This window comes from Dromaius novaehollandiae, chromosome 17 (genome assembly GCF_036370855.1).
Source record: "Dromaius novaehollandiae isolate bDroNov1 chromosome 17, bDroNov1.hap1, whole genome shotgun sequence".
Classification (NCBI taxonomy): Eukaryota; Metazoa; Chordata; class Aves; order Casuariiformes; family Dromaiidae; genus Dromaius; species Dromaius novaehollandiae.
In genome coordinates, this window is record NC_088114.1 from 7,764,974 (window position 1) to 7,789,082 (window position 24,109).

The window sequence follows — 24,109 nt, forward strand, 5'->3', positions numbered from 1 at the left end:
CAGCCGCTGCTCAAGGGGACAGGAGGGCTGTGGATTTTCATCCTCTGCTGGAGTCAGTTGCTACAGCAGATTAATGACTGCTCTGCCCCCTTCTAAACAGACCCTTAAACTCATTAAAGATCAATTCAACAGTTTTTTAAAACCCCCCTTTAACAGAAAACAAATTGAAGAAAATGATTCCTTCAAAACACAATGTTTCTTCAGAGCTTTTCTTGTTGACTTAGAAAATTATATTTCTTTGAACATTTGAAGTAAACCTATTTGACACATCTTTTTTTTTTTTAAAGCAAGCCTCATGGCGAGAGGTGAGAAGGTGGCGGGAGCGGTGCGCCCGCAGCGCAGCGGGCAGGGGCTGGCCGGCCCTGGTGGGGCTCGGCATCAGTGTGGCCTTGGGGTGCATGGGGAGGTAAGCGGGTTTCCTAAGGAAAATACGCAGAAAGGAGGCACATGAGGACGGGCCAGCGTTTTGGGGAGGAGCAGCTGGTTTGTGCTGTCAGAGCCCCACCTGCAGGCTGCTCCCGCCCGGCCGCTGGCCCTGGCTCACCCGGGGGCCTTGGGCTGGGCAGGCCCCGCCGTGGGCACCCTCAGCCCCCCGCGCCTCCCTCCAGCGCGCCGCCTTCTCCAGGCTGCTCTGCCCCTCGCTGATTTGCAGACCCGACAGCAGGGACGGAGGTGCCAGCAGTGATGGCGAGCGAATGATTGGCCTCGTGTTGCTGGAGGCATGTCCTGCTCACTGGTACAGTGACGAACTGCGTGTGGAAAAGGCACAATCAGCGCTGTGGCAACGCCGCGTTAAGGAGTAACAGCCAGACGCCCCATCAGGGCTCCTGCTGCAGGCCGCCGGTTTGACCTGGCTTCTTCTCAAGTCAAAAGCAGCGTTTCCACAGACATCAAGGCCAGCGTGGTCACTCTGCCAGCCTGGAGTGTGCTGGGAGCAGGGTCCAGCTCTGCTGCCCGCTCCCTGGTACCCCTCAACGGGCAGAGCCGGCCTTGAACAACCTGCCCTCTCCGCCCTGCCTCCCGCAGTCTCCCGAGCCCAATGCTGGGCAGCAGGGAATGGCCAGTGTTTTACATCTGCTGGTGGGATATCTGCATCTGTGACGACGGGGACATTTCTGTTGGGTTTGGTCTCACCACCCTTCTGTGTCAGATGGGTTCGAATCTGCTTTGGTTTCCGTGCTCGGTGGGTGCTCTGAGCCGGGCTTCTGTCCGTGACAGTCCCCGTGGCTGGTACGAACCTCAGAGAGAGGGAGGCAGTGAGGAGCTTCCCAGAAAAAGTTTTGAAGAACTTTCTAGAGCACTCTTACAAGCCAAACTCAGGTGAGGATTGATACTGGTGTCATTAAAGAAGTATCCTAATACAAAAACAATCAATATACTCTAAGCTCTGCCTCCTCTCCCTGTAACTATTTTGCTTCCAGTGCTGGCTAGCCGAAAGGTGCAGTTGTTCATTAGTCCCCAGATTCACTTGTAGAGCTAGAAAGGTTTTATGAGGTTGATTTCACTGCTGAGTAAACTTGATGGCAGCACTCTCACTTAAGGCCAGACAGATGCACTTTATCAGGCCTATTAAACATGCATGAAATGTTCTGCTTCTTGCACAAACAGCAGGGAACTTCATGAACTGTTTGTACTGATTCCAGTTTAGTCCTGGGTATGCATGTGAGAGGAATTAACCCCCATGCTAATTCCTGAAGATGCTGGGTGAGTGCTGAGCTGTGTATTGCAAATCAAATCCAAGCAGCTGCACTGGCTTTGCAGGCCTCGCACAGTGATCTGCGATTGGACCTTCTGCTCCACCCTGGAAACTGCAGACTGTCTCTGCTGCCTTTTCGCTTCGCATGTACATCCCTGAGGTACCAGCTTCACAGTGCAGACTCCCACAAAACTGACTTAAAGTGGCAAGTCACTTAATTTCTCCTTGCCTTTGTTATCTACCCGTTACAGAACGACCAAATGTAAAATGGAAGTGCAACAGGATACAAATCCTTCCTTCATTTGGACTATTTAGACTACAAACTCCTTGAGGAAAATGCGTTCCTTGGATGTGTGGTTGCAACATGGTCCTAATCTCATTTGGGAGCCCCCATGGGCTGCCACCCCACAGTAACATTGCTCTCAGCTCATCAGTTCTGCAGTGCTGGAAAACCTCAAGGCCAGACGAATCATTAAGAAAATCAAAGCCCGACATGCCCCGTTGTGCTGCGGGGAGCACCTCACTGGTGGGCTGTGAGTAGCCAGCTCACCACACGGAGCCAGCTCCTCCTCTTCGAGTCCTGTTCTTACGTGGATTCCTGCTGCTACACTTAACTGAGTACAACTAGGACATGCCAAGTGCTGCTTGCTGCTGGCGACAGTGCTTTGTCACCGTGCTGCACTGGGGGATCAGGCCTGGGGCCCTGTCGGCAGCTCACAGAGGTCCATCCACCAGGGAGTGGAGAAGGAGGCCCACGTGCTGCACCAGAGGCCGAAGCGTTCCCACCTGCCTGATTTTTTAGCTTGAGAAAGAGGCAGCGTGTGGTATGATGGGGTGAGAGCCAAGCCTGTGCTGACTGGTTGGAGGCTCCTTGGCTACTACTTGAGTGGATAAGAGGCTGAGACACCACTGCCTCGTCCCTCGTGGGGACGTCCCTGTAAGTCTTTCTTCTGTCCAGCCACTGATTTTCCTGTCTGCTGAGACCTCTGTCCCTCTATCACATTTACCTGAAATGGGCCAAATTCAGAAATCGCTGCAGGGAAGGAAGAGGGAGAGATGGTGGTGGACAGATAGGCAGTGCAGCTGCATAAGCTTCATTTCCTAAGGAAATGAGGCAAAAAAGATTGAGACACCCTGGTCTAAGCAATACTGAAATTTATATTCCTGTTTCCATTGGCAGCAGCGCTCCCATATGACAGGCAATCTTTTATCACTTCTCTAAACAAAGTACAGCTGGGAAAGTGTGATAAATCTTCCCCTGTCCCATGCCGCCCCTGAAATAACTCGGATGTATCAGTTCAGAAAGCGACGTGCTGCATTTCTTCCCCTTATTAGCAGGAATAACAAGTCTGCGGTTGATAATCCGGCCTGCCTGGAATTGCCCACCCTTCCATTTTCCAGCGGGACGAACAAAGCGGCTCTCCCGGGCTAACCCCCAGCCGCGCGCGGAGCCGGCGCGCTCGTCGGCAGCCGGTCCCGTAAACCGCGGAAGTTCGTAGCACGACAGAGCAACTTCTGGGTGCGCTGGGCTTGGCGGGAGGTACCCGCTGCTGCCCGGCACGGGCGCCCGCTGCGCTGGGCCTTCCCGCTAGGTGCATCAACGCAGAGAGGTGGAAGGTGCCGTAGTGCGAGCAGAAGGATCGCTGGGCGCCGGCCCGAGGGAGGCAGCGCCCCGCCCGCTCGCTTCCAGCCCGCGGGGCCGGAGCGCGGCGAGGCGAGCGGGGGGGGGCGGTACCCGCCCGTGCGCGCGCCCCGCCCCGCCCCGCCCCGCCCCGCCCCGCCCCCTCGGCCGCGCCAGCGCCGCGCTGCGTCCCTGCGCGGCTGCCGTAGCCGCGCGCCGCGCCCACGTGGTCCCGCCGTTCCGCAGCGCCCGCGTAAGTGGCGGCGGCTGCAGCGCGCGCCCCTGCGCGGCCGTTCGCGCGGCCGTTGGGCGGCAGGGGGGAGGGGGTGCGCGCGCCCGCCCGCGCGGGGGCGGCCATGCTGCTGCTGCTCCGCTGCGGCTTGAGGGCGGCGAGCCGCGGCTTGTGCCTCCCGGGGGGAGCGGCGTGCGGCCGGCCCCCGCCGCGGCCGCGTCACGTACGTACCCGCGGGAGGCGGCTCCGCGCGGCGCTCGCGGCGGGAACCGCGGCGGGGCCGGGCCTCGCCGGCCGCGGAGGACGTGCCGTTGGCGGCCGGGAGCGGGCGTCACCTCCCCGCCTGCGGTGCCCCTGTGCTCTCCTGCCTCACGGCAAACTTCTGCTGTTTATAAGTTCTCTCACGCTTAACGGTTTAGATCGCGCCAGCGAGCCCGTCGAGGCGCCGGTGAGGCAGTTAGCTGTGGGCTCTGACGCGTGTGCGGTTGTGCAGGCCGTGGTTTTCCTCAGTGAATGGTGGTAACCTCGGGAGGGAGGTGTGACCAAGCAGAGATGAGGGGGTGTGTGCCTTTTCTGCCACTAGCCTGTGGAACAACCCTGGCGGTGTCCTTACGTTTGTGTCCTGCTTTTCTTGGGCACAGAGCTGTCACTTCATTTTTTGATCTCTTGCTGAGTCCCATCTGCTCTTCTGCCCCTTGCAGGTTCTTACCATGGCTGAAGAGTTGAGGGCAGCGGTTGCCAGCCAGCCAAAGAGACTGACCAGCAGCAGTGAGGAGCCTGAAAAGCTAGAAGAAAATGGGCACCAACCCAAAAGGCTGAAGAGAGATGTGGAGGAGGAGGATGTGGAGGATCAGAACAAAAAATCACCCAAAAGGAAGATTGTGCTGTTGATGGCATATTCAGGGAAAGGCTACCATGGGATGCAAGTATGTGGTTTAGTAAAACAATGCAGCCTTCTTTTCTTAGAGTCTGTCAGGTAGGTCTACAGCTGTTGTCAGAATGATTGAGTAGGGAAGCAGCTGCAGCTTCAAAAAGCTGGGGCAGGTACAGTCCAAGCCTGGATTCAAATGGCTTAGCAGTAGCTTGAATAAAAAAGGTCAGTCATACATTTCTGATGTTTGATTCTAGTGGATCTGCATTCATGTTAGAGCATCAACAGCAAGTCTTTTAGAAAACCTGTGCTGTTGACAGGGCTCTGAAGGAGACTGAAAGAACTGGCTCTGCAGTTCTGTCAAATGTTGAAGTGCTGTTTCATGATCCCCTTTGGACCAGTTCTCCAGTTTCTGGTTGGAGCTTTATATTTCAGAGCTGTTGGGCTGAGTTTTCTTCAGGTTAGGCCTCAGGTTGTCTCTTGGCATTAGGCAAAACATCCAGAGTCTGGAGAACTGAGCTACATATTTTAATGAAACAAATCTATGTTGCCTTCTCTTGATGTTTAAGTTTGTACTTGAAGACATTGTAAATTGTGTTTTTTTGATGCTCTGTAATGTGGTGGCTTACAGCAGCTTAGAAACAGGAAAATTGATGCAACACTGTTATCTTTGCATGTGGAGGAAAAGGGATGTTGCACTGACAATACCGGCATATTACCAGTGCCCCCGCGCTAGACCAGCTGGCGCAGTGACCCGTCTTGTGGCACACAGCAGCAAAAGGATGATACTGCTCCATCTGCTGCTCCGCTCAGCATACTGCAAGCTCCATGCACATACTGGAGGCATGCTTTAAAAGCTCCATGGGATAATTGATAATGATTGAACACAGGCAGGGGATAAGCCTTTCCTATTTATGCAACTAAGTAGATTTGTTCAACTGCAGTAAACCTTATGCTTGTGGCTACATCTGTGTAAGTGCGTATCAGCTTTAGTGCACTTTTAATTGAATTGTGAGTGCTGGAGGGTGTGTGCTTGGCAGCATTGCAGGGAAGTGCAGTTGTACATTTCTGTTATGGTTCATCTGCAAGTTTAGTGCAGAAGATGCTGGAGAATGCTGTAGTCTGACTCATACAAGAGCTCAGGCTAATTGAACAAAAGAATTAAATCAAATTTGTAGAAGCAGAATTTGCAGGTGCTAGGTTTGGAGCAGCAGTGGTTACTGTTCCAGGCTGTACAGTGGAACGGTATCTCATTGGTGTTGTTTCATGCACAAAGGTAAGTGAATCATCAAAAAAATTGCATTGCAGAAGTATTCCACAGTAAAATTAGAAATGCCCTTTTACTTGCAATAGTAGTAAAAGTTAAATGAGAATGTAGGTGTTTTATTAACAATCTCTGGTAAAGCATAGTTAGTTTTGTTAGACAATGGCAGTGCTTTTAGGGTTGTGAAAGGATGACATTAAAGAATATCGTAACAACGTAATATTGTTCATTGGTGATCTTTAGGAGGGTTACCTAATTATTATTTGTTCTATTTCTTATTTTTACTATATCTTTCCTCTTCTTTTAGAGAAATGTGGGATCTTCGCAGTTCAAGACAATTGAAGATGACTTAGTATCTGCCCTTGTTCAGTCAGGCTGCATCCCAGAAAACCATGGGGAAAATATGAAGAAAATGTCTTTTCAGCGATGTGCTCGAACAGATAAGGTATGCTGGTTGGGGCCTGTGCTCTCATAAAATGTGGTGTACCCTAGCCAGCGTTATTGTGATTGACTGGTAAAGTGTTGTCTAGAGTGCAATCTAATAGTAAATATTATTCAGAATGGATGTTATTTGAAACTTTTTCCTTTATCCACTATTAAAGTTAAGTACAAATAACGATCTAGAAAGTGTAGGGCATTGATTGGATAGTGTTTGTAAAGCTGGTGTTTGATGTTTTGAATATGTCCGTTTGCATTTCTATCACATTCATCTGTTTCAGCCTCCCAGCCTGCTGCTGCTCCTCATTGTTGGTGCTGCCTGGTTGGTGTTGAGCTTGGGAGTTTAAAGCTGCATCTCGGTCGTTCTTAAGCCTGCCACAGTGGGGTTCTAGCCCTGAAATGAAGTTCATGGCTGATCTTATGTATAAAGAAGTAGTATCTTTTCAGTTTATGCTTAAGTACAGTGAGATGTCATGGAAGGAAGTGAAATATTTTGTTGTCTAAGATTGCTAAGGTGCTGTATGACTATACAGCACCAGCAGATTAAATCATACAGCTCATCTGCAAGGTAGTGGATGTGTTTTTGTGGTTGAAATGCAGAACTGAGAAAAGAGCCTGTTCATGGCTTTGCTAGTGGCTTCTCTGTGACTTAGGCAAACCCCTTCTTCTTTGTCAACTTAGTTTCAAATATGGGGTGGGGAAACACCATGCAAAAGTGAAGTTGAGGTCTTTCAGGAGTAATCTGACTTGCATTTCTGCCTGTGGTCTTGTCTTTGCCTCACTTCAGCCTGAAAAGAGTAGTGAGAAAAAGGGATTAAACTCATTCTTCAGCTATTTCAGTTCTGCAGGTACTGCCCCAGAGCTTCCAAAGTACATAATTACCTCTGTGTGTGTTCTGTGGTTTTTATAGGGTGTATCTGCAGCTGGACAGATTGTGTCGCTAAAGGTCAGGCTAATAGATGACATCTTAGAAAAGATCAATAACCATCTTCCTTCTCACATCAGAATTCTGGGTAAGGATACCGGAACAGGCAGAGAAAATGTTTTCAAAAAGGAACTCTCTCCTGCAGAAGGTCACTCCCCTACCATTATTACTTTAACTTGAATCCATATGTCTCTGTTATTTTAAAATCAGTGTCCTATAAAATAAATCTTACATTTTTATTGTATTTTATTTAGAAAATAAAGTCACATTCAGGTTGTAACCTACTGATTCAAAAACTTAATGATGTTACTTTTAAAATAAGGGCTGAAGAGAGTCACTGGGGGATTCAACTCCAAGAACAAATGTGATGCCAGAACCTACTCTTACATGCTGCCAACATTTGCCTTTGCCCATAAAGACCATGATGTGCAAGCGGAGGCTTATCGGCTGAACAAAGAGACCCTTGAAAAAGTCAACAAACTGCTTGCTTGTTACAAAGGAACACACAACTTCCACAACTTTACGTCTCAGAAGGGACCCAAGGACCCCAGTGCCAAGCGATACATAATGGAAATGTACTGTGGAGAGCCATTTGTGAGGGAAAACATAGAATTTGCAGTGATCAAAGTGAAAGGTCAGAGTTTCATGATGCACCAAATAAGGAAGATGATTGGGCTAGTGATAGCTGTTGTGAAAGGCTATGCTTCTGAGTCTATCATAGAGCGCAGCTGGGGAGAGGAGAAAGTAGATGTCCCTAAAGCTCCAGGACTTGGGCTGGTCTTGGAAAGAGTACACTTTGAAAAATACAACAGACGTTTTGGAAATGATGGGCTGCATGAGCCACTGGAGTGGAGAGAGGAAGAGGAGAAGATTGCTGTTTTCAAAGAGCAGTATATCTATCCTACTATTATCAACACAGAAATGGAGGAGAAATCCATGATGAACTGGCTGACCACCCTTCCCATTCATGACTTCACCTCTTCTGCAGCTGGGATGCAAGCTAACAAGAAAAATTCAAAGGTAATGATTAAAGCTATTAGCTTTTCAAAGGGAAGCTGTCAACTTAAAGTGGTTCTTCCCTTAGTAACATTTTTGTTTTCCATGGAAGATGACAGTCATCTGGAACCTGAAATGTGTTTTATCTTTTCAGTCTCTGTGCACTCGATGACAGTGGAAACAGCTATACAAAGTGTTATTTTTGCAGCATTTTGAATGGGGCAGTTGAGGGAGGAGGAAGGAATGTTCTGAAACAGAGGCTGATTTGCTTGCACAATCACAAATTGACAACAGAAATCATGGACACATAACTAGCTTTTGCTATTGTGAATCTGTTTAATGGAGACTAGTTTTCAGGTTGACAGTGACCCTTTTAATACCTGCTGGCCATGTGAATTCTCTGTGGGCTAATTCTAATTTTGTCTAATGCCCTGTTCACCTAAATAAGGTTTGGAATAAGGGGGAAAATTTAGGACCTGCTTTTTTAAAGTACATCTACTATGAGCTCAAAATCAGTCATCAGAAAAACTGCTAGCAAGTAAAATGGGATGTTGGGGGATCTGATTTCTGACAACAAGAACTGCTGTCAGCTGTAATGTACTATAAACAGAAGCATGGAATACACGTTTAACCAAAAGAAACTTTTAAGTTTAAGTTAAAGAATTATTTTTCTAGTAAATCTGTTTAATGTAGAGTAGGCTTACAAGAAAAGAGAGGAAAGATGTTTGAGGCATGCTAGAAGTTGGAAACGATGCAATGGATCTTGAGTCAAACTCACAAAATATGTATTTTTTTAATTGACAACCACTGGAGTGACAGTTAAAATACAATAGTCCTTGACTGAACAAATCCCTGATCAACCCGATGTAACTTCGAGGAAGCCATGCCTGAGGCAGGTATTGGACTCGATGACTCAAAGATACTTAACAGTTCTGTGTCTAATTAAAATTTTCTTGGTTAGAGAGCTGGCAAATCCTTGAAGAACAAATTGACAGGCAGGGCTAGAACTTCAGTGAAGTACAACTCAGAAGAAAAAATGACTTTTTTTTTTAGTTTAATGGAGTCTTTAAAATTAGGTTTATTTTATTTAGAGTATGGTCTTGCTCCAAAGTAGGTTAGATTAAATCTTATCTGTCTCTGCTATTTTTTTGTTTTAGTATGAGACAGTTTCAACATGTAAAATAAAATTTACAGCCTTGGTTGAATAGCACAAGCAAGATACTAGAAATTTCTCAGGGTTATTTTTGTACTTCTGGTAATTGTTATTCTGCAGTGTTATGCTGTATGAGAACACTCATAACAAGGTAAAACGCTTACAACAAATGCCACATTAGTCTGGTGAAATGGGACCCAAAGCGATCATGTGGTACAGACAGTGCTTACCTGGCTCAGGTGTCTTGATGATAATGTTGACAGGGCTTACTGCTGACATGTTCAAAATCACTGAGGTATTGCTAGCAGGAGACAGGTCTGCTTGCTCTAGATAAACTCCAGCAAATACAGTTTTGGAGTCATAATTACCACAGGCTGTCTGGGGAAGGATAAATAAGGGATAATATAACAGACTCCTTTGAGATTTTGCAGGCTGTTTTCACTTCGAGCTATGCTCGCTGTTATGAAGGCAACTATCTACGAGTCTCTTGGAATTTGTTTTGTAGTAGGATGTTAAACTGTCAATATTAAGTTCATGGGCTTTGGAGTATTTTTTTTTCTTCGTTTACAACAAGTGGTGGTTGGAGAAAAGGAATAACTACAGTCATATTGTGATGTTAACCTTTATCGATCCCTTGATCCCAATCTCATCAGTCAAAATACTGTCCTTAAAAAGTTAACATAAATCCCCCAAATTTATCCCATCATATTGACTTACTCCTGAAAGAGTAGCTCCCAGTTAAGAACTCAGACTTCAGACCAGTTCCTTTGTAGCTTGCTAATATTTATAGTATTTTTGTAGTAGTGTTCTGTAAAACTGACTTTATTTTTAAACAATGTATTTGTGATCTCTAATACATTTTGGATGCAAGTCCTGCATGATTGTTTGCAGCAGGTGAGCAAAATTCTCAAATCCAGTTTTAGATAATGTAACAAATGTAGCTTTTGAGTGACTTTAATGAAAAAAAGCACCTACAAGTCTGTCTCACCTGCATTTATTTTGAACATCAGCATTTCATGCTGTTATCCACTTTGAAGTTTCCCACATACTGCAGGTTGTAATCATGCAGTTGTAAACATAATTGAAAAGAGACTTCTGCTGGTGAGTGTAATCCAGTGCACAATCCATCTGCCACAAGAAACTTAATTTATCATCACACAAGTTTATTACAATAGATGGCCAAGAAGTTAGGATCTTTCCTCGTTTCCTTATGCTTTTGGAGAAGTTTAAAGTCATTGTGTTTGATTTTAGCTCAATCACTAGAAATAAATGAAGTACTTACAAACCATTTTCCCTTTCGCTTTACAGAACAGCAGTGATTTTGAAGGCAGTGATGGTTGTGATGATGATTCTGAGTAAGCCAGTAAGCGGCTGGATCTGGAACCCTTACCTCTTGCAATTTGCTTTGCCTAGAAAAAAGTGGCCTTTCTAAATCCAAGAATTCAGTAAAGCAGAGGTTTGCATGCATGCAGAACAGGAATCACGTGCCCAGGAGAAACTGGGTGGGGAAAAATGCAGAAGAAAAAGCGGAAAAAACTGTTTATACCACTGACTGATTCACCTGACTGGAATACTTGAAAATAACGTAACTAGAAAGATGCTTTCGAAAATAATCTTGTAATGCAAGAAATCTTAATTGCTATTTGAATAATGTTTTTATTACATGTTTACCTGGAAAATAGTATTTTAAATATGTATAATCTCTACATACAGATGGGCAAAACATTTTAATATACATTTTTCTTTTTTTGATTAGTATTAAGCAGTTGGGACTCCATGAACTTTTAAGGGTTTTAAAGTTTTCTTCACCTGATCTCTAAACACTATTAAGTTCTTATTTTATGTTTCCATGTCCTCTGTGACTTTCTTGTGGAATAATATGCATGGGTTAGCAATTCATTATCATGTCGACTGTTCTGAATTCTATTGCCATAGAATCAAATTTTCTATGTTTTCTAAGGCTTTGCAAGTCTAAAAAGAATTAAGATTCCTTACTCAGTGAGCTCTTAATTTTGGAAAGTGGACTGAACCATGTATTTTTAAGACCAGACGTTTTATTTGGAAGATGATGTCATCCCAGTATTGCCCTTATACTTGGGCAGACCCAAGAACATAGATCCACAGCTACAAATGTAATTGGACTTCTCCTGCCTGAGGAATTGTTTCATAGAGCTTTAGTTGAGATTTGAGGAGGAAACTAAATTAACTGTTAGGATGGCAAACCAAAGTGTGCAGCTGTGAAAATTATGTGTTGCCTATGGTGGATCACTAAATGTGCTGCTGCTAGTTTATATTTCTGGTTTTAGTGGAAACTAGCTAGCCATCTGCTAGATTTTTGGGTTGAATCAACTTAACTTGTGAAAGGGATGGTTTGTATTTTCTCTGGGCTTTAATCAAATTTGCATTCACTCTGTGATTTTTTGCTTCCCGTGAAGCTGCTCAAAATAGAGGAATTTGTGCAATGATATGGGGAGCACATGTCTAAGGACTGTGTTCCTCTGGGAATCAGTTTTTGTTTTCTGCTTTTTTCAGGATCTGCACACTTTGGAGTTCTTGCTCTCCTTTCCTCAACTGTGGCTTGAGTTCTGGTTCGTGGTTATGACTCTCTGAGGAGGTGGTAGGAGAAGAGATGAGTAACGTTAGCAGCCCTTCTGCCCTCCCTAACCATAGAACGCTTTGGAAAGGGGTGAGAGTGGACTAAGTCTCTCCAAGTTTTTGGGGCTTTAGTATCTTGCTTGATAAACATGCCCTGCTGGGTTTGTATGGAGACTTGCTTCATAATGTAAAAGCTCACCTTCTGTGACAAATTCCTAGGGTAGGAAGGCAATGGTCTTTCTTTTCACTTAGATATTCAAACAAGCACAGTTGTCCTGCCAGCTCAGGACACAGGTCAGCATTCTGTGCCTAAGGAAGTGAACCAAACCCTGTGGTCCATACTGAATGTTGTAGCTCATTTTTGGAGCTGTTGACTCTTTGTTCCTTTATTCAGTGATTTCTGCCCAAGGCCTCTGGTTTTACAGCTCCTTCTAGAAATTGTTTTTGCCAGAGCAGCCTGTCCTTTAAAAAGGATTTGCTTGTTTGTTTCTTCTGGGTTTTACTTAAAGTTTACATTTTTATCTTGAAGGCCTTGCTCTGCATTTATCAGGGTGAGACTGTAAGAGATACCTCTTGGTGTGCCGGAGAGGGACTCTACACGAACTTTTATTTCCATCCCTTGCCAGTTTGTACCATTGATCCAGACCTCAGTCTTCTCTCCAAAGCTCTGTCTTTCAGTCTCTGTCATTCTAGGAGAAATACCTTTGTTTGCTCTTAATAAAGCCCCCCAAACTGACACCTGCATCTCTGTTGAAATCAATGGGAATTGCTGTCTATAACCTTTGGAGAAAGCAAAATAAACAAAATGGATATTTCTTACTTTTTAGTATGTGTACTGTTTTGTTTTGTGGGAATTACTAACTTGGTGTTTCAGGTCTGATTTCAGGGCAGTTAAATGGCTTTATGGCTCAGGAACTGAATTTAAAAAGTGGCACACAGTCCAGAACGGAATGTTCTGGAATACCGCATGAACCAAAATGTTCTGCGCTTGATGGAGAAATAATATAATTTAAAGCACCGGCATTCTGAAATAAAGCAAGGGCAGAATAAGCTCTGTCGGTGCTTATACTGTGGCTTTCAAGCCGCTTGAGGCCAAAGGCTGAATTTCAAGGGAAGCGGGTTCCTCTGTCACCTCGACGCCAGCCGCTCAGCCCCAGCCCGCAGCCCCGGCGCCGGTGCGCTGCGCGCATGCGCCGTCCTCGGCGGCCCCGCCCATCCCGTTGGAGGTGCGACCGCGGGGTGCGCGCTCCGCCGGCAGCCGCAGTGGTATCACGGGGGGGGGGGGCTCCCTCCCCCCGGGGGGAGCCGGAATGGTATGGCCCGGCGCGCGCCGGGGCGGGGCTCGCGAGGTGGCGGCCGCCCCGAGGGAGGGGGGTATCGCGCCGCGGCCGCTCGGGATCCGCGGGGCGCTGCGCGAGCGGGGAGCCGGCAGCAGGCGCAGTCCGGCGGCCGAGGCGCGCCCGTGCGGGGGGGCGCGGTGTCTCCTAGCGGCGGGCCGGGCCGTCCCTGAGGGGAGCGCGCTGCCCGTGTCCGCTCGCGTCGCTCCGTGCGTGAGCCGGAGCCTCCTCCCTGCTGGGCCGGTGCCCGTGTCGCCCGGAAGGTACGAGCGCGTTGCACGCAGTAACCGGGAGAATCCCCCGGGGGCGGGGGCGGCCCTCGGGCCGTTGGCGGCAGGGCCTCGGGCCGCTGGCGGGGGCGGGTCGCTCCCCCTCGGGGTGGCCTCTGCGTAGAGCCAAGTCCTCCCTCTGCGGCCCTAAAAACCACGCGTTTTCTTAGCGAGACAGAGACAACGTGGGAATCCGTGAAATCGGAGGCAAGCATGGGCAGAGCTGTGTGACCGACAGAGCAGTGCACCGTTTTATCGATAATGGGCTGTTTTATTAGGTTAGTCTTATTTTAGTCCCGAAATACTATTTCGGGCAGGGACTGACACTGACGGGCTCACCAGCACTAGTATCCGGTTACCTTGAGCACTGTAGAGCATAAACATCTCTTGTGCAGCGTAAAAGAGGTTTTCATTTTTCTATTTCAGCTTTTTCTCAAATAACTTTATGTTATATATTGTTATGGTACCTATTTTGCTTTTAGATTTGGTATTGCAGGAGCATTTTATTTTTAAATGAATGTTTTTCAATGTCATGATTAGTTTTCATAAGCATGTAATATAAGTCATCTAATTTTTTACAGGTGATAATATCCTATTTATTTGTATTCTCTTTTACTTGATTTTTCTTCATGAACTTTTAGAGTGTGACCTTACGTCCTTCAATAATTGTAGCATTAGAACGATTATTGATAATGTGAATTTATATACCGCTGATGTGAGGAAATCAATTATAATAGTAAAATTGAGAATTTAAAATGCTGTTCACACTTTAGGTGTCGGGTGCTTTTGGGTCCCTGATGAAGACTGGGAATTCTACAAGCGAATGTCGCTGTCGGCTGTGTCACGGCCAGCTATAGAGATGACGCCAGTGGGGCCACTTTAACGAGTAAGGTTTACTGTATTGCAATAAAAAGAATTTTTTTAAAGACAGTAGCTATGAAAACACACTTGATGGCTTCAGAAGTTTGATAATTATTTTCTTAAAACAATGGCACAAATTTGAAAATAACACTGATATGTCTAATACATATATTAACGATTTATGGTAAAGTAGATACTGCCAAATATAAGTGTTTAGCTTTGTAATCAAAGATAATTGCTTTAATGAGATATTTCTTCATTTCATGAGTGTTTGATATTTACCAATAAAACCTGCTTTGATGACCTGTCGATGTTTTCACTAGCAGTGTGTATTTATTTACTGGCATGATGACCCTGTGTACAGTTATATTTGACCAATGTTTAATCTCTGTATAGGAGACTTGCATCTTTGCTCCAGTGATGTGTACCTCATCTTAGTATTTGCAGAATTTAATTAAACAAATGTGTTGAATTCATCATTTTTTTTGATGAGAAATTCATGTATAATCTAGAAGAAGCAACAGGAAGCTTGGTGTGTATTTTGTAGTTTAGAATCCATCCATGCCTTTGTTTTTAGACTTGAAGGCTTCACTTAATTTATTTGCAGGATACGTTTCTTCCTGGTCTTTTTCCTTTGATTTTTTTTTTCCAACTTCCACAGTTACAGGGAATTTTGGGGGGTTTGTCAGCATATGTCTTTTAGCCCTCCCTTTGGGATGATGCATCGTTTCTGGTTACTTTTCTCTTTCTTCCCTTGATGGAGTCCTGTATGGCAATGTATCTTTGGTGTGCTTGCAGTTTTTCAGTTCTTGCTCGTGTTTTTGGATTTGAGCCATATAAGAAAAAGTTATTACATGATTTGCCTTGTGACCTGAGCAGAGCAGAAAAAAGTTAATGAACTAAATTGCCATAGCTCTGGGCATTTTCATTCTTTTAGTTCCATGACTTTCCTTTCATTCTTGCAACTATAACCCTATGTGCTTTTGAAAGCAAATATTAGGATGTTAATTCACAGATTTGGCAGCTTCTGTGATCACATACATAGTCATTTTGATACTTCTGGATAGAGTTTACCTAAAGATTGACATGTGTGAATCTTAGAGTTTAGGATTTATCCACTGAATATGAATACTATTGATAACTTATGATGAGAAGTATAATATAGGTATTCTGAAACAGGCTTATCACATAATTTTGTCCAAACTCTTCCAAGGAATAATTTTTAAAAAGTATAAGGAAAGATGGCTTTTTATTGCCAGATGTTTGTGGATGGCTAGGAGACTTGATTTACTGTGTTTTATAGAAGAAGTATTTCCTCTTAGAAAAAACAGTTTCTGTTAAGGATATTCTATGTAATGTTCTCAAACATCACAACCAGAGAGAGAAACTGAGTGCTCTCTTCCCTTTTGGAATGTCGAAAGCTTTGAAGAGCTGCGCTGGGATAAAGTGCAAGATAGTCTTTTTTTTAATCCCAGAAGAGGAAGAACCATTTAATAATCTTTTCTCTGAAATCCAGCAAAAAGGCTGTAGGACTTTTGTGTTTTTATTTTGCAGAAATAGACTAAATGCAGCAACTTTAATGTATTTATTGCCTCCTGCAAGCTGTTATTAAAAGACTGAGGCATTCATGGAAATACAATGGAAGTAACTAATTTTAGATGAGAGGTAAAATGGTAATAATCTGATAGAGAAGCACTAGGATGAAATATTCAATCTCCAGAGGTCTGGAGCATTCATTAAAAATTTTCTTCTTGCTTTTGTCCATCAGTTATTTTCTGAAATAACTTCAGTGTTTATCTGTTTTTTATTTTTCTTGCTGTGATATAACTTATGAGATAAATCTTATTCTAATTATTGTCTTTATTGCTCACAGTCATCATCACTTACTCTTGATGGAGTAGTGCCTTCTGCCTACTGCCTTAAAAGCTCTGTGGGCCATTGCACCTTTCCTGATTCCAGGGATTTCCAAATCTTGCTTGGATTTTATGAAGGTAGCTCCTGCAGAAGGGAAGGAAGATCACTACCACAGAGTGGTATTGTGTGTATATATATAAATATATATATATATAAAATAAGACTGCAGAGAGTACCTATCTGTTGAAGGTAGTCTTTTAATAGTAGTATCTCTTCCTTTGGGGAAATACAATTAGGAAATTTTTATTTTGTATTCTGTTAGATAGCGCAGTCCTCTACCTTGCGATGGTCCAAAATTCATGTTGAGAAGCAGTTAAAAAGGAACTATGAGCATGTGCTGGCATGTACTCTTTTTAATCAGCAGAAGTCTGTGTATAAAGACATCCTGACTCAGCCCAGGTATCTCTCTTCAGAAGCTTTTAATTGTTCGGTCATTGTTAAAATTAGGAAGCACTTCAATTACAGTAAGAGAGCTTGATTACTGGTAGGTTATTTTTAAATGAGTCATGGGCAAGCCTGAAGATTAAAGAACATGGTATAATCATAGTGCTCTGCAGACTAATCATGTTCTACACTAAGTGGTAATTGCATTCAATAATTTCTTCTTTCTATGTTTAATTATATCTAATTGTTTTAGAAGGTGAAAAGAAGTATAAACAAACAGTATTTGAAAAATATAGGATCAAAAACAGTATTCTGTATTTATAATTTATACAGCTGTGATTGTTCCATAGTTTTTGTCTAAACTTAGTTCTTAAATTATTTAGGAGATGAATATCCTAGTTTATATTTTGCTTCACTTTTCTAAATGTCCTTTGTTTATATTTCCAGTGAACTTGATGATATAAAGTGGTGTTTACTCAAGCATTAAAACCGATGCCATAATATTGACAGTATATGTTTCACGTTGTCTCACATGGTTTCCATTTGAAATAGAGTGGCTAGTTGAGAAATACAGAGTGTCCTCATATTGTAATATCATGTGAAATTAAATCGCTTTCCTTCATTAAAATATGTTTTTTGTCCTACTGCTTTCCTGGACAAATGAATTTACTAATATGACAGTGGATGACTTGAGCACTATATCTAAATCAGTATCTACTCTCGGGGGTCCAACTCAAGTACAATACTAACCTTTTGTATGATAGGGTATATACATGATCACAAGCAACGTATAGTTTACAAGATTTGTGTGTACATATCTGTTTGCTGAAATAGATGGCACTTTTTAATTTGTTAAAACATGCAGAATATTGCAGTCTACAGGTCTCTCATCCATCTGTTCTAGTGGACTCTCCAATGGTAGTTTGAAAGTCCCATTATATTTTTTTTACCAGCAGGCATAGAATAGGAAAGCAGATTTATTTTTCTTTAAAATATCAAACCTAACATCTGTCTTTGTATCACAGATACATTATTCTATTCTTCAGCTCTTATGTTACTCACTTCTCCTTTCATAGTCATTCATAGGACTCGCACCTTAATTAAGTTATCCTTATTTTCAACTTTCTTTTGCCTGCTCCCCTGCTTTTTGCTTCAGCCTTTTTTTTTTCTTTTTAGCTTTTCTGAACATATTCAGAAAAGAATTCTGGTTTTAAAGGCTATCATAGAATAAAAAAGACAAGTAAAGGAATGGCTGGACAAAATACCTATTTTGGGAATGAGTTTCGTTGTTCCAGATCACCTCTGTACAGCAGAGACTTGTTGAGAATTTGATCTTGGATTAGTGAAAGAAAAATCTCTCAGCGTTATTCTGCCAGGATTAACAAATGGAGTCAATCTGGTTTTGCCTTCTTTCTTCAAGTGCTTCAGAGGACCTAAAGGATCCGCTGCAAGAACTCATTCTGACGTTAAAACAGCAACAGATTGCCCTAAAGGATATTGTTACTAGGCAGTTTGCCTTGAGAGAAAGCCATAAGCTCTTTTGTTATTTAAGCAAAATACATATATAGCTGTAGCATGGGAATAGCTATGTACAAAATGTCAGTTATATTGCTATTTGATGTGGCGTCCAAGGTATTTGAGTAATTTATGCTTGAAATACAATTTTTTTTATTTCACAATAGCATTTTTGACTAATTGCTTTTGTTTTCTCTGTCTGTAGACAGTTACACTGTTAGTACTTTAACTGTAATTGTGTTTGTGTTGGCACTTCCTCAGCCTTACTCCAGGGGCTTTTATTTCTGTATAGTGCCCTGGCATTGCCTGAGGATAAATTGAAAGTATGCTCATTTCCCTCCCCAGTAAGATTCTCAATATCCTTTGGGGCCTACACTTTGAGCAAACATGAACAATATGGTTAAGTTATCCTTTTTTGTTTGTTTGAGTTCAGATTTCATTGTTACGCTTTCTGTCAGATGCAGTATAAAACCTAACTGAAATACTTTGCCTTAAGGCAACTCACATCAGCACTAGAAAAGATTCAATTTAGTCAATAGAAAAGAAAAATGATGAAGCATGAACAGAATGTAATAACCCAATCAGGTGTGCCCAGTCATAGGACACAATGTTGTTGTTGTAGATTTGTAGTTTTGAGTCTGGTCAACTGCACCGTAGATGGTACATAAATGATTTTAATGGTGCATAAATTAATTTTGAGTTATGTACAATGGGGGCTCTCAGATACCTTAAAATGTAGGCAAGCTTAATAGAGATTGGGAAGGTCATAAGAAAGCGTTTTTTCTGATCTTCTTATTCTTTTAAAAAAGTTTGTTTGGAGATTTATGTTGTAATTAAGTTGTTTGTCTCTCTATTTTAGGAATTGATAAAAACATTCAGCCAAGACAAGCGATTCTTCTGTGCTATTCTTTCTTCCACACTCCTTCCACAGGTGTCCGCCATGTGAATGCAGATACTGTTGTGTTCTATGACACTGATTTAGATCTGCTGATAGATGCAAAAGCTAAAGAATGGTGTGATAAGACTGTGAGAGACAGAGATATCCACATATGCAGGTGACTTTTGCACTGAGAAATAGTATAATTATTTTAAAATTAAAAATAGAGGGAAGATGTTTCTAGGAGAAACTGCAGGATCTTTGGCTGAAGTTGTCCTCTTAGTTTGTCATTTGTTTCTGTAAGATTTTTTCCTTTAAAGGTAGGATCAAATCTTTGATATGCAAAAAATTCTTCCCCTCAAAGTAAAGGGAAAATGAAAACCTTGGCCTTTCCCTTAGTGTATCTTCTATTTCCATCTTTCCCTCCCACGTTTCATCTTGTAAGCCATCTGGATTTCTGAGTCAGGACTATCAAAAAGAACATTAATATCTGTGGGTGTTTCCTGCTCTTGATAAAAGATAAATGTCTTTACTGATGATCTGTCACTGGATTTTGAATCAACTAGTGACGATGTTTGTGAGCATGTTCATGTAGTTCTAAGATGTGTTTGAAAGCTCCTCTCAAATGACTGCTGCCCTTCCTGGAAGGGCGTGCTGAGAGCAGAGGGGGAGCTTTTGCTCATTCTACGCCAGTGGTCAGGTATCTGCTCATTAGAAGTTGTTTTCAACTAGAAAGTGAAATCAAAGAGATTTCGGACTTCATTCAAGCTGTGCATGGGTGGTGTCTGTTAGCAAACATCCTGCTATTTTAATGATTTTTTTTAAAAAAAATCCAATTCTATATAGAAGATACTGTTTATCATGCATTTTGCAAATAAATGACCCTAGTGCTTGGAAAACAAGCATGAAATCTGAGGAGGAAAAAGAACCTTCTTTCTATAAAACTGAAAAAGAATACAAAGTTTCCCATGAAAACAATCTGACAGATTCTAAACTAGTGTAGGTGTAGGTCTTCACTGTGGTACGTGAAAAACATTAGACGTGAAACAGTTGAGTTTCAGAAGTTTCAGTGTTTTATAGGGATCAGTATTTAATGAGTTTGTTTTATAAGTTTGTAAGTGGTAATTCTGTAGAAGAGATGCCATTGTAGAAAGGCATTAATATTTATTTCAAGAAGTGGCTGCTCACGGAGGTGATTGTCCAATAGACTTTTAAACTTGGGTACTATAATAGTAAGAATATGAGCAGTTCTTTAAAGATGCATAAAAAACAAGTGCCTTACTAGATCAGAGCCAGAAATTTAAGCATCTTGTAGTTTTGTAGTGTTTATTTCCAGAGTTGTGCGGACAACTGTAAGAAGCTGCTGTCTTTCTGAGGTTGTTTCCATCCGTACAGAGCCAATGACAGGGAAGGAAAAGGTCCATTCTTTTTTTCCAGGTTTATGCCATTCTGTAAGATCTCTTCCATATAAGTTGCCTTCTGCATGTAAAAATAATTAGTAAGACTGGGAGTCAGGAAAAAATACAAGGTTTTGGAAAACTGTTCAATATGGGTCTTAAGTGCTTGATCCCCTTTGCCAGTGCATCAAAGCTATCGGCAATTAATTGTCTTTCTGGATTAATTCCAGATCTGTTCCCTTACGTTTCTGTGTTCATCTCTCATTATTATTACTGTTATTATTTTAGCAATGTCGGAAGCAGGCAGCCGTGATATATAATAATTTTTTGTCAAGTCAGAATTTTCTGCCGCAATTATAGACAATTAAGAATTAATTTCAGGATTAATCTTCACAGGATTTAATAGTGCAAAAATTACTGTTACTATGAAGAATTAAAACTAATAAAAGCAAATTTATTGATGCGATTCTCCCCCACACACTTCTATTGTCATAGGCATTGACTGAAGAACAAATACACTTACAGCTACAGGAGCAGCAGCTGCAAGCTGAGGAACAAAAAAATGGAGCAAATCCAGTGTCAACTACAGGTAGAAACACAGGTGAGAATCAAAAATACAGACTATGATTACCAATATGGCAGATGAATTCAATTCATTCCTGAAATTGTATGCAGAGATGTGTTCCTCTAAGTTTAATGAGTCCCGTAAATGAATCTGTAAGCATAGATTCGTGTGCACTCACGGTGCCCGTTTAACTTCACTGAGACTGCGTGTAGGCCGCTCTCAGCAAAGAGAGAGAACTGGGTCTTTGCGTAACAGGAGTATTTGGTTTTATCTGAGCTGAGGTCATTGGTGATGGACCTACATGTAACTTAAAAATTAGTCTTATTGTTCAAGGATGTATAAATACTATTCAAAGAATAATCATAGACAAGCTCCTTAAAGATACGGGATTTTGGGCTTCAGCCCAGGTTGGATTTTATGATGCTGAAAAGGCAGTCCATATACAGACCGGAACAGATGCAATTTATGGTACTAGTGTAATTATACTTGTTCAATGTACCTATCTCCCTCAGTTTGTGCCTTTGTTAAAACTTCACACCCTCTTTTGTGATTATTTCACTTTAAAACACTTGTAATGTTAAAAATACAGTTTATTTTTAAGGAACTTGCAGGCTTCAGGAAGTACACTGGCTCCAGCTATATTACAGCACATGTCTGTAGTACCTGCCATTCCAGCAGAGCTGGAGAGCCCGTAATGCTGTCAGTTTTTTCGAGCAGAAGCATCCGACAGCATCAGCTGTAGCAACCATCAGTCTGATGACAGCTGTGCAGACAGGATGCTTCTGATGACTTAGCTTATGTCAGGTAACTTTTTACTTTTTTCTTCATGTTCTGCTATTGAAAATAAATTTCTTAAATCTTCAGTAAATATCATTGCTCACTTTTAAATTTAATGAAAATAAATGAAAATGATGGGAGAATAGTCTTTCACTAAGCCCTTTACTCTTTAGAAAACAGTATATCCCCAGATGCTGCATTATTTAAATATAATTAATTTTGCTTCATAGAATTTTTGTCTTCTTTGTAAACTGTCACTTCTTTTCAGTTTTATCTTAGACATATGAATACTCTGTACTCTCAACTAGTAACCAGTATTCATATAATTTTAGATTTAATCACAAAAAGTTCCAGGAGCGAAGCCCTGATGATCTGGCTGAAGTGACCGCTTCAGGAGCGATGATCTAAAGGAAATCATTGTCACAGTCGTCCTGACAGCAGTCTGCAGGTGTATGTCAGCCTCTGAAAAATGAAGCTCAAGTACAACCCACGTGCCGGTGCTGGCGGACTCTTCATTAGCTGATGTTAAAAACGGTGAAATAAAAACTGCTTTCTGTTATGTAAATGAAAAGTGAATGTCATTCTTTAGCAGGTGGAAGTGGTATTTTGACTACTGCTAAAATCAGAAAAACTGCTGGCTCCCCCCGTGCTTGGGAAGGCCTTGCTGTAGTCGGAGAAAGGCCGCGTTGACGAGACCCCCGGTGTTTCCCCTGGCGGCCTTTCTCCCTCCCGCGGGCCCGCGGCTTCCCTTGCCCGTGCTCCAGGGCAGCCGCGTCCGCCCCCCCGGGAGCAGAACCGACGCTTCTCTGCGGAGGGTTAGGCTGACGCTGGAAGGAAACCGCCACTATTTTATCCGCTGAACGGGAGCAGTGGCGAGGGGCGCCGGGTCCTGCCTCTGCCTCTGCCTCTGCCTCTGCCCCCGGCCCGGCCCCGCAGCACCGGCCCCGCCGCCATCGCCCCGGGCTCGGCGACCGGCGCGGCGCGCAGGCGCGGTGGGCGGCGCATGCGCAGAGCGCGCGCGGGGGGCCGCGCAGGCGCGGCGGGCGGCTGGCGCTGGAGCGAGGCGCAGGAGGCGCGGTTTGTCTCCTGCCGGCGCTGGTAGCGGCTGCCGCTCCGGCCGCCCCCCGCCCCCGCTTCCTGTGAGGAGCGAATGGAAAGTCTGGCCCCGGCGCCCGCGGTAAGTGGGGCCCGCCGGGCTCGGGGGGCGGCGGGGGGCGGCCGCGCCGGGCCCCGCTCCGCCCAGCCTCCCCCCCCCCCCCCGCAGGCCTCGAGCCTGAGGCCGGGCCGGCGGCGCCGGTCGTGGCGGCGGGGGAGGCTGCGGCGGAGCGGGCCTTCCGCGCGGCGCCGTGCCCCGCGGCTGGGCTGGGCCGGGCCCGCGGCGGCGCCGGGCCCCTGCCGCTGCGCCCCGGCGGGGCGCCCCGCGCTGGGGGTGGGCGTCAGGGGCCGCCGAGCGGCGGCGGGCGCCTCTGCACACTTGGGCTCCGCACACAAAAGGAGCCGCCGGCGCCTCGCTATCCGGCACCGTGTAGCTGCGCGTTTTCGCCCGGCCCATAAACGTTGCCGAGGTGCGGGCAATTAAAATAGTAAGACCTCGCTAATGCGATAGGTGACATCATTTGGATGTTAATTATCTGATGTCGGTATCACGGAAAAGTCACCGCACCGCTAAGTGTTGCAGCGGTGTTAAATCCTTCGGGAAAGGCGCCCGTAAGGGGCGGATTTCTCTCCCTCCCCCCGCGCCGGTTTGAGCTCTGAGGGCCGGGAGAGGCGCGACCTGCGCGGGGTGTGCTCGGCTCCGTCCCGCGCCCGCCGGCAGCCCCGCTCCTCTCCGGCGGGCTCCCGTTAGACAGCGCGTGTGGCAGCGCCGCGCCCGTCCCACCTTCCCGGGAAGGGGACCGTTTCCTGCGGGCCGGGGAAGGAACATCCCCGTCCCCAGGGCTTGGGCAGGCTGCCGCAGGCAGCCCGGGACAGGGGAGCGGATTCGTGTTGCGTCTCACTCGGTGGAGCGGCAGAGTAGCAGGACATGCGATTGCTGCACACGTACCTTTCCGCTAGTGCTGCGGTGTTGATAGACGCTGCCTCCGGCCACTTGTAACTAGGGGTTGGGAGGTAATGTAGTTAGAAGCAAGGACAGCAGGCAGCGTGTGTGTCTGCGTTTGGCCTGAAACACTGACAATGAAAGTTATTTTCAAAATATGAGAGAACTTCTGAGAAAAATCAGTTTTCATTTTTCTTTCACTGCTACATGATACCTAGCGCTGTGTCTACTGGTCAGTGCATGTTAATGGACTTTTTTTTTTTTTTTTTTTTGTAAATGACTGAACCTCAAAACCAGAGTGCTTTCTAATCTCTGGATAGCTTGGCTCAATAAATAGGGTTTTAAATAAAATGCAGATTTGGATTGATTTTTTTCTTTTTAAAG

General features: G+C 44.3%; 2 protein-coding genes, 1 long non-coding RNA gene and 1 other non-coding gene across 27 annotated transcripts in view; all 4 read left to right on the forward strand.

The window, feature by feature from the left end:
* Positions 1 to 3,478: 3,478 nt before the first annotated feature.
* On the forward strand, positions 3,479 to 12,610 carry PUS1 (pseudouridine synthase 1). 3 transcript variants are annotated; one of them, XM_064522051.1, is made up of 6 exons: positions 3,479 to 3,570; positions 4,251 to 4,475; positions 5,992 to 6,129; positions 7,033 to 7,135; positions 7,370 to 8,067; positions 10,505 to 12,610. In XM_064522051.1, the coding sequence occupies exons 2-6, from the start codon at positions 4,260 to 4,262 to the stop codon at positions 10,553 to 10,555; spliced, it is 1,206 nt and encodes a 401-aa protein (XP_064378121.1). In that variant the 5' UTR covers positions 3,479 to 3,570; positions 4,251 to 4,259; the 3' UTR covers positions 10,556 to 12,610. The 3 variants fall into 3 exon arrangements, with proteins under 3 accessions (XP_064378121.1, XP_064378120.1, XP_025951100.1); XM_064522050.1 differs by lacking the exon at positions 3,479 to 3,570 and adding an exon at positions 3,577 to 3,772; XM_026095315.2 differs by lacking the exon at positions 3,479 to 3,570 and adding an exon at positions 3,880 to 3,997.
* Positions 12,611 to 12,990: 380 nt separating this feature from the next.
* LOC112980463 (uncharacterized) lies at positions 12,991 to 22,258 on the forward strand. 10 transcript variants are annotated; one of them, XR_010392048.1, is made up of 8 exons: positions 13,119 to 13,391; positions 14,171 to 14,283; positions 16,132 to 16,249; positions 16,435 to 16,571; positions 18,931 to 19,126; positions 20,841 to 20,946; positions 21,512 to 21,714; positions 22,020 to 22,258. It is a non-coding gene; the product is annotated as an uncharacterized LOC112980463 (long non-coding RNA). The 10 variants fall into 10 exon arrangements; XR_010392046.1 differs by lacking the exons at positions 13,119 to 13,391; positions 16,132 to 16,249; positions 16,435 to 16,571 and adding exons at positions 13,012 to 13,057; positions 13,568 to 13,675; XR_010392045.1 differs by lacking the exons at positions 13,119 to 13,391; positions 16,132 to 16,249; positions 16,435 to 16,571 and adding exons at positions 13,086 to 13,104; positions 13,568 to 13,675.
* LOC112980470 (small nucleolar RNA SNORA49) lies at positions 18,324 to 18,461 on the forward strand. Its single transcript, XR_003258442.1, has one exon. It is a non-coding gene; the product is annotated as a small nucleolar RNA SNORA49 (small nucleolar RNA).
* A 438-nt stretch (positions 22,259 to 22,696) lies between the features above and the next one.
* EP400 (E1A binding protein p400) overlaps positions 22,697 to 24,109 on the forward strand; it is a 51,609-nt gene continuing 50,196 nt past the window's right edge. For all 13 annotated transcript variants that reach the window (XM_064522052.1, XM_064522053.1, XM_064522055.1 and 10 more), the window contains exon 1: positions 22,697 to 22,864. The gene's annotated coding sequence lies outside the window, so the exon portion shown is untranslated. The remainder of the gene's footprint in view (positions 22,865 to 24,109) is intronic.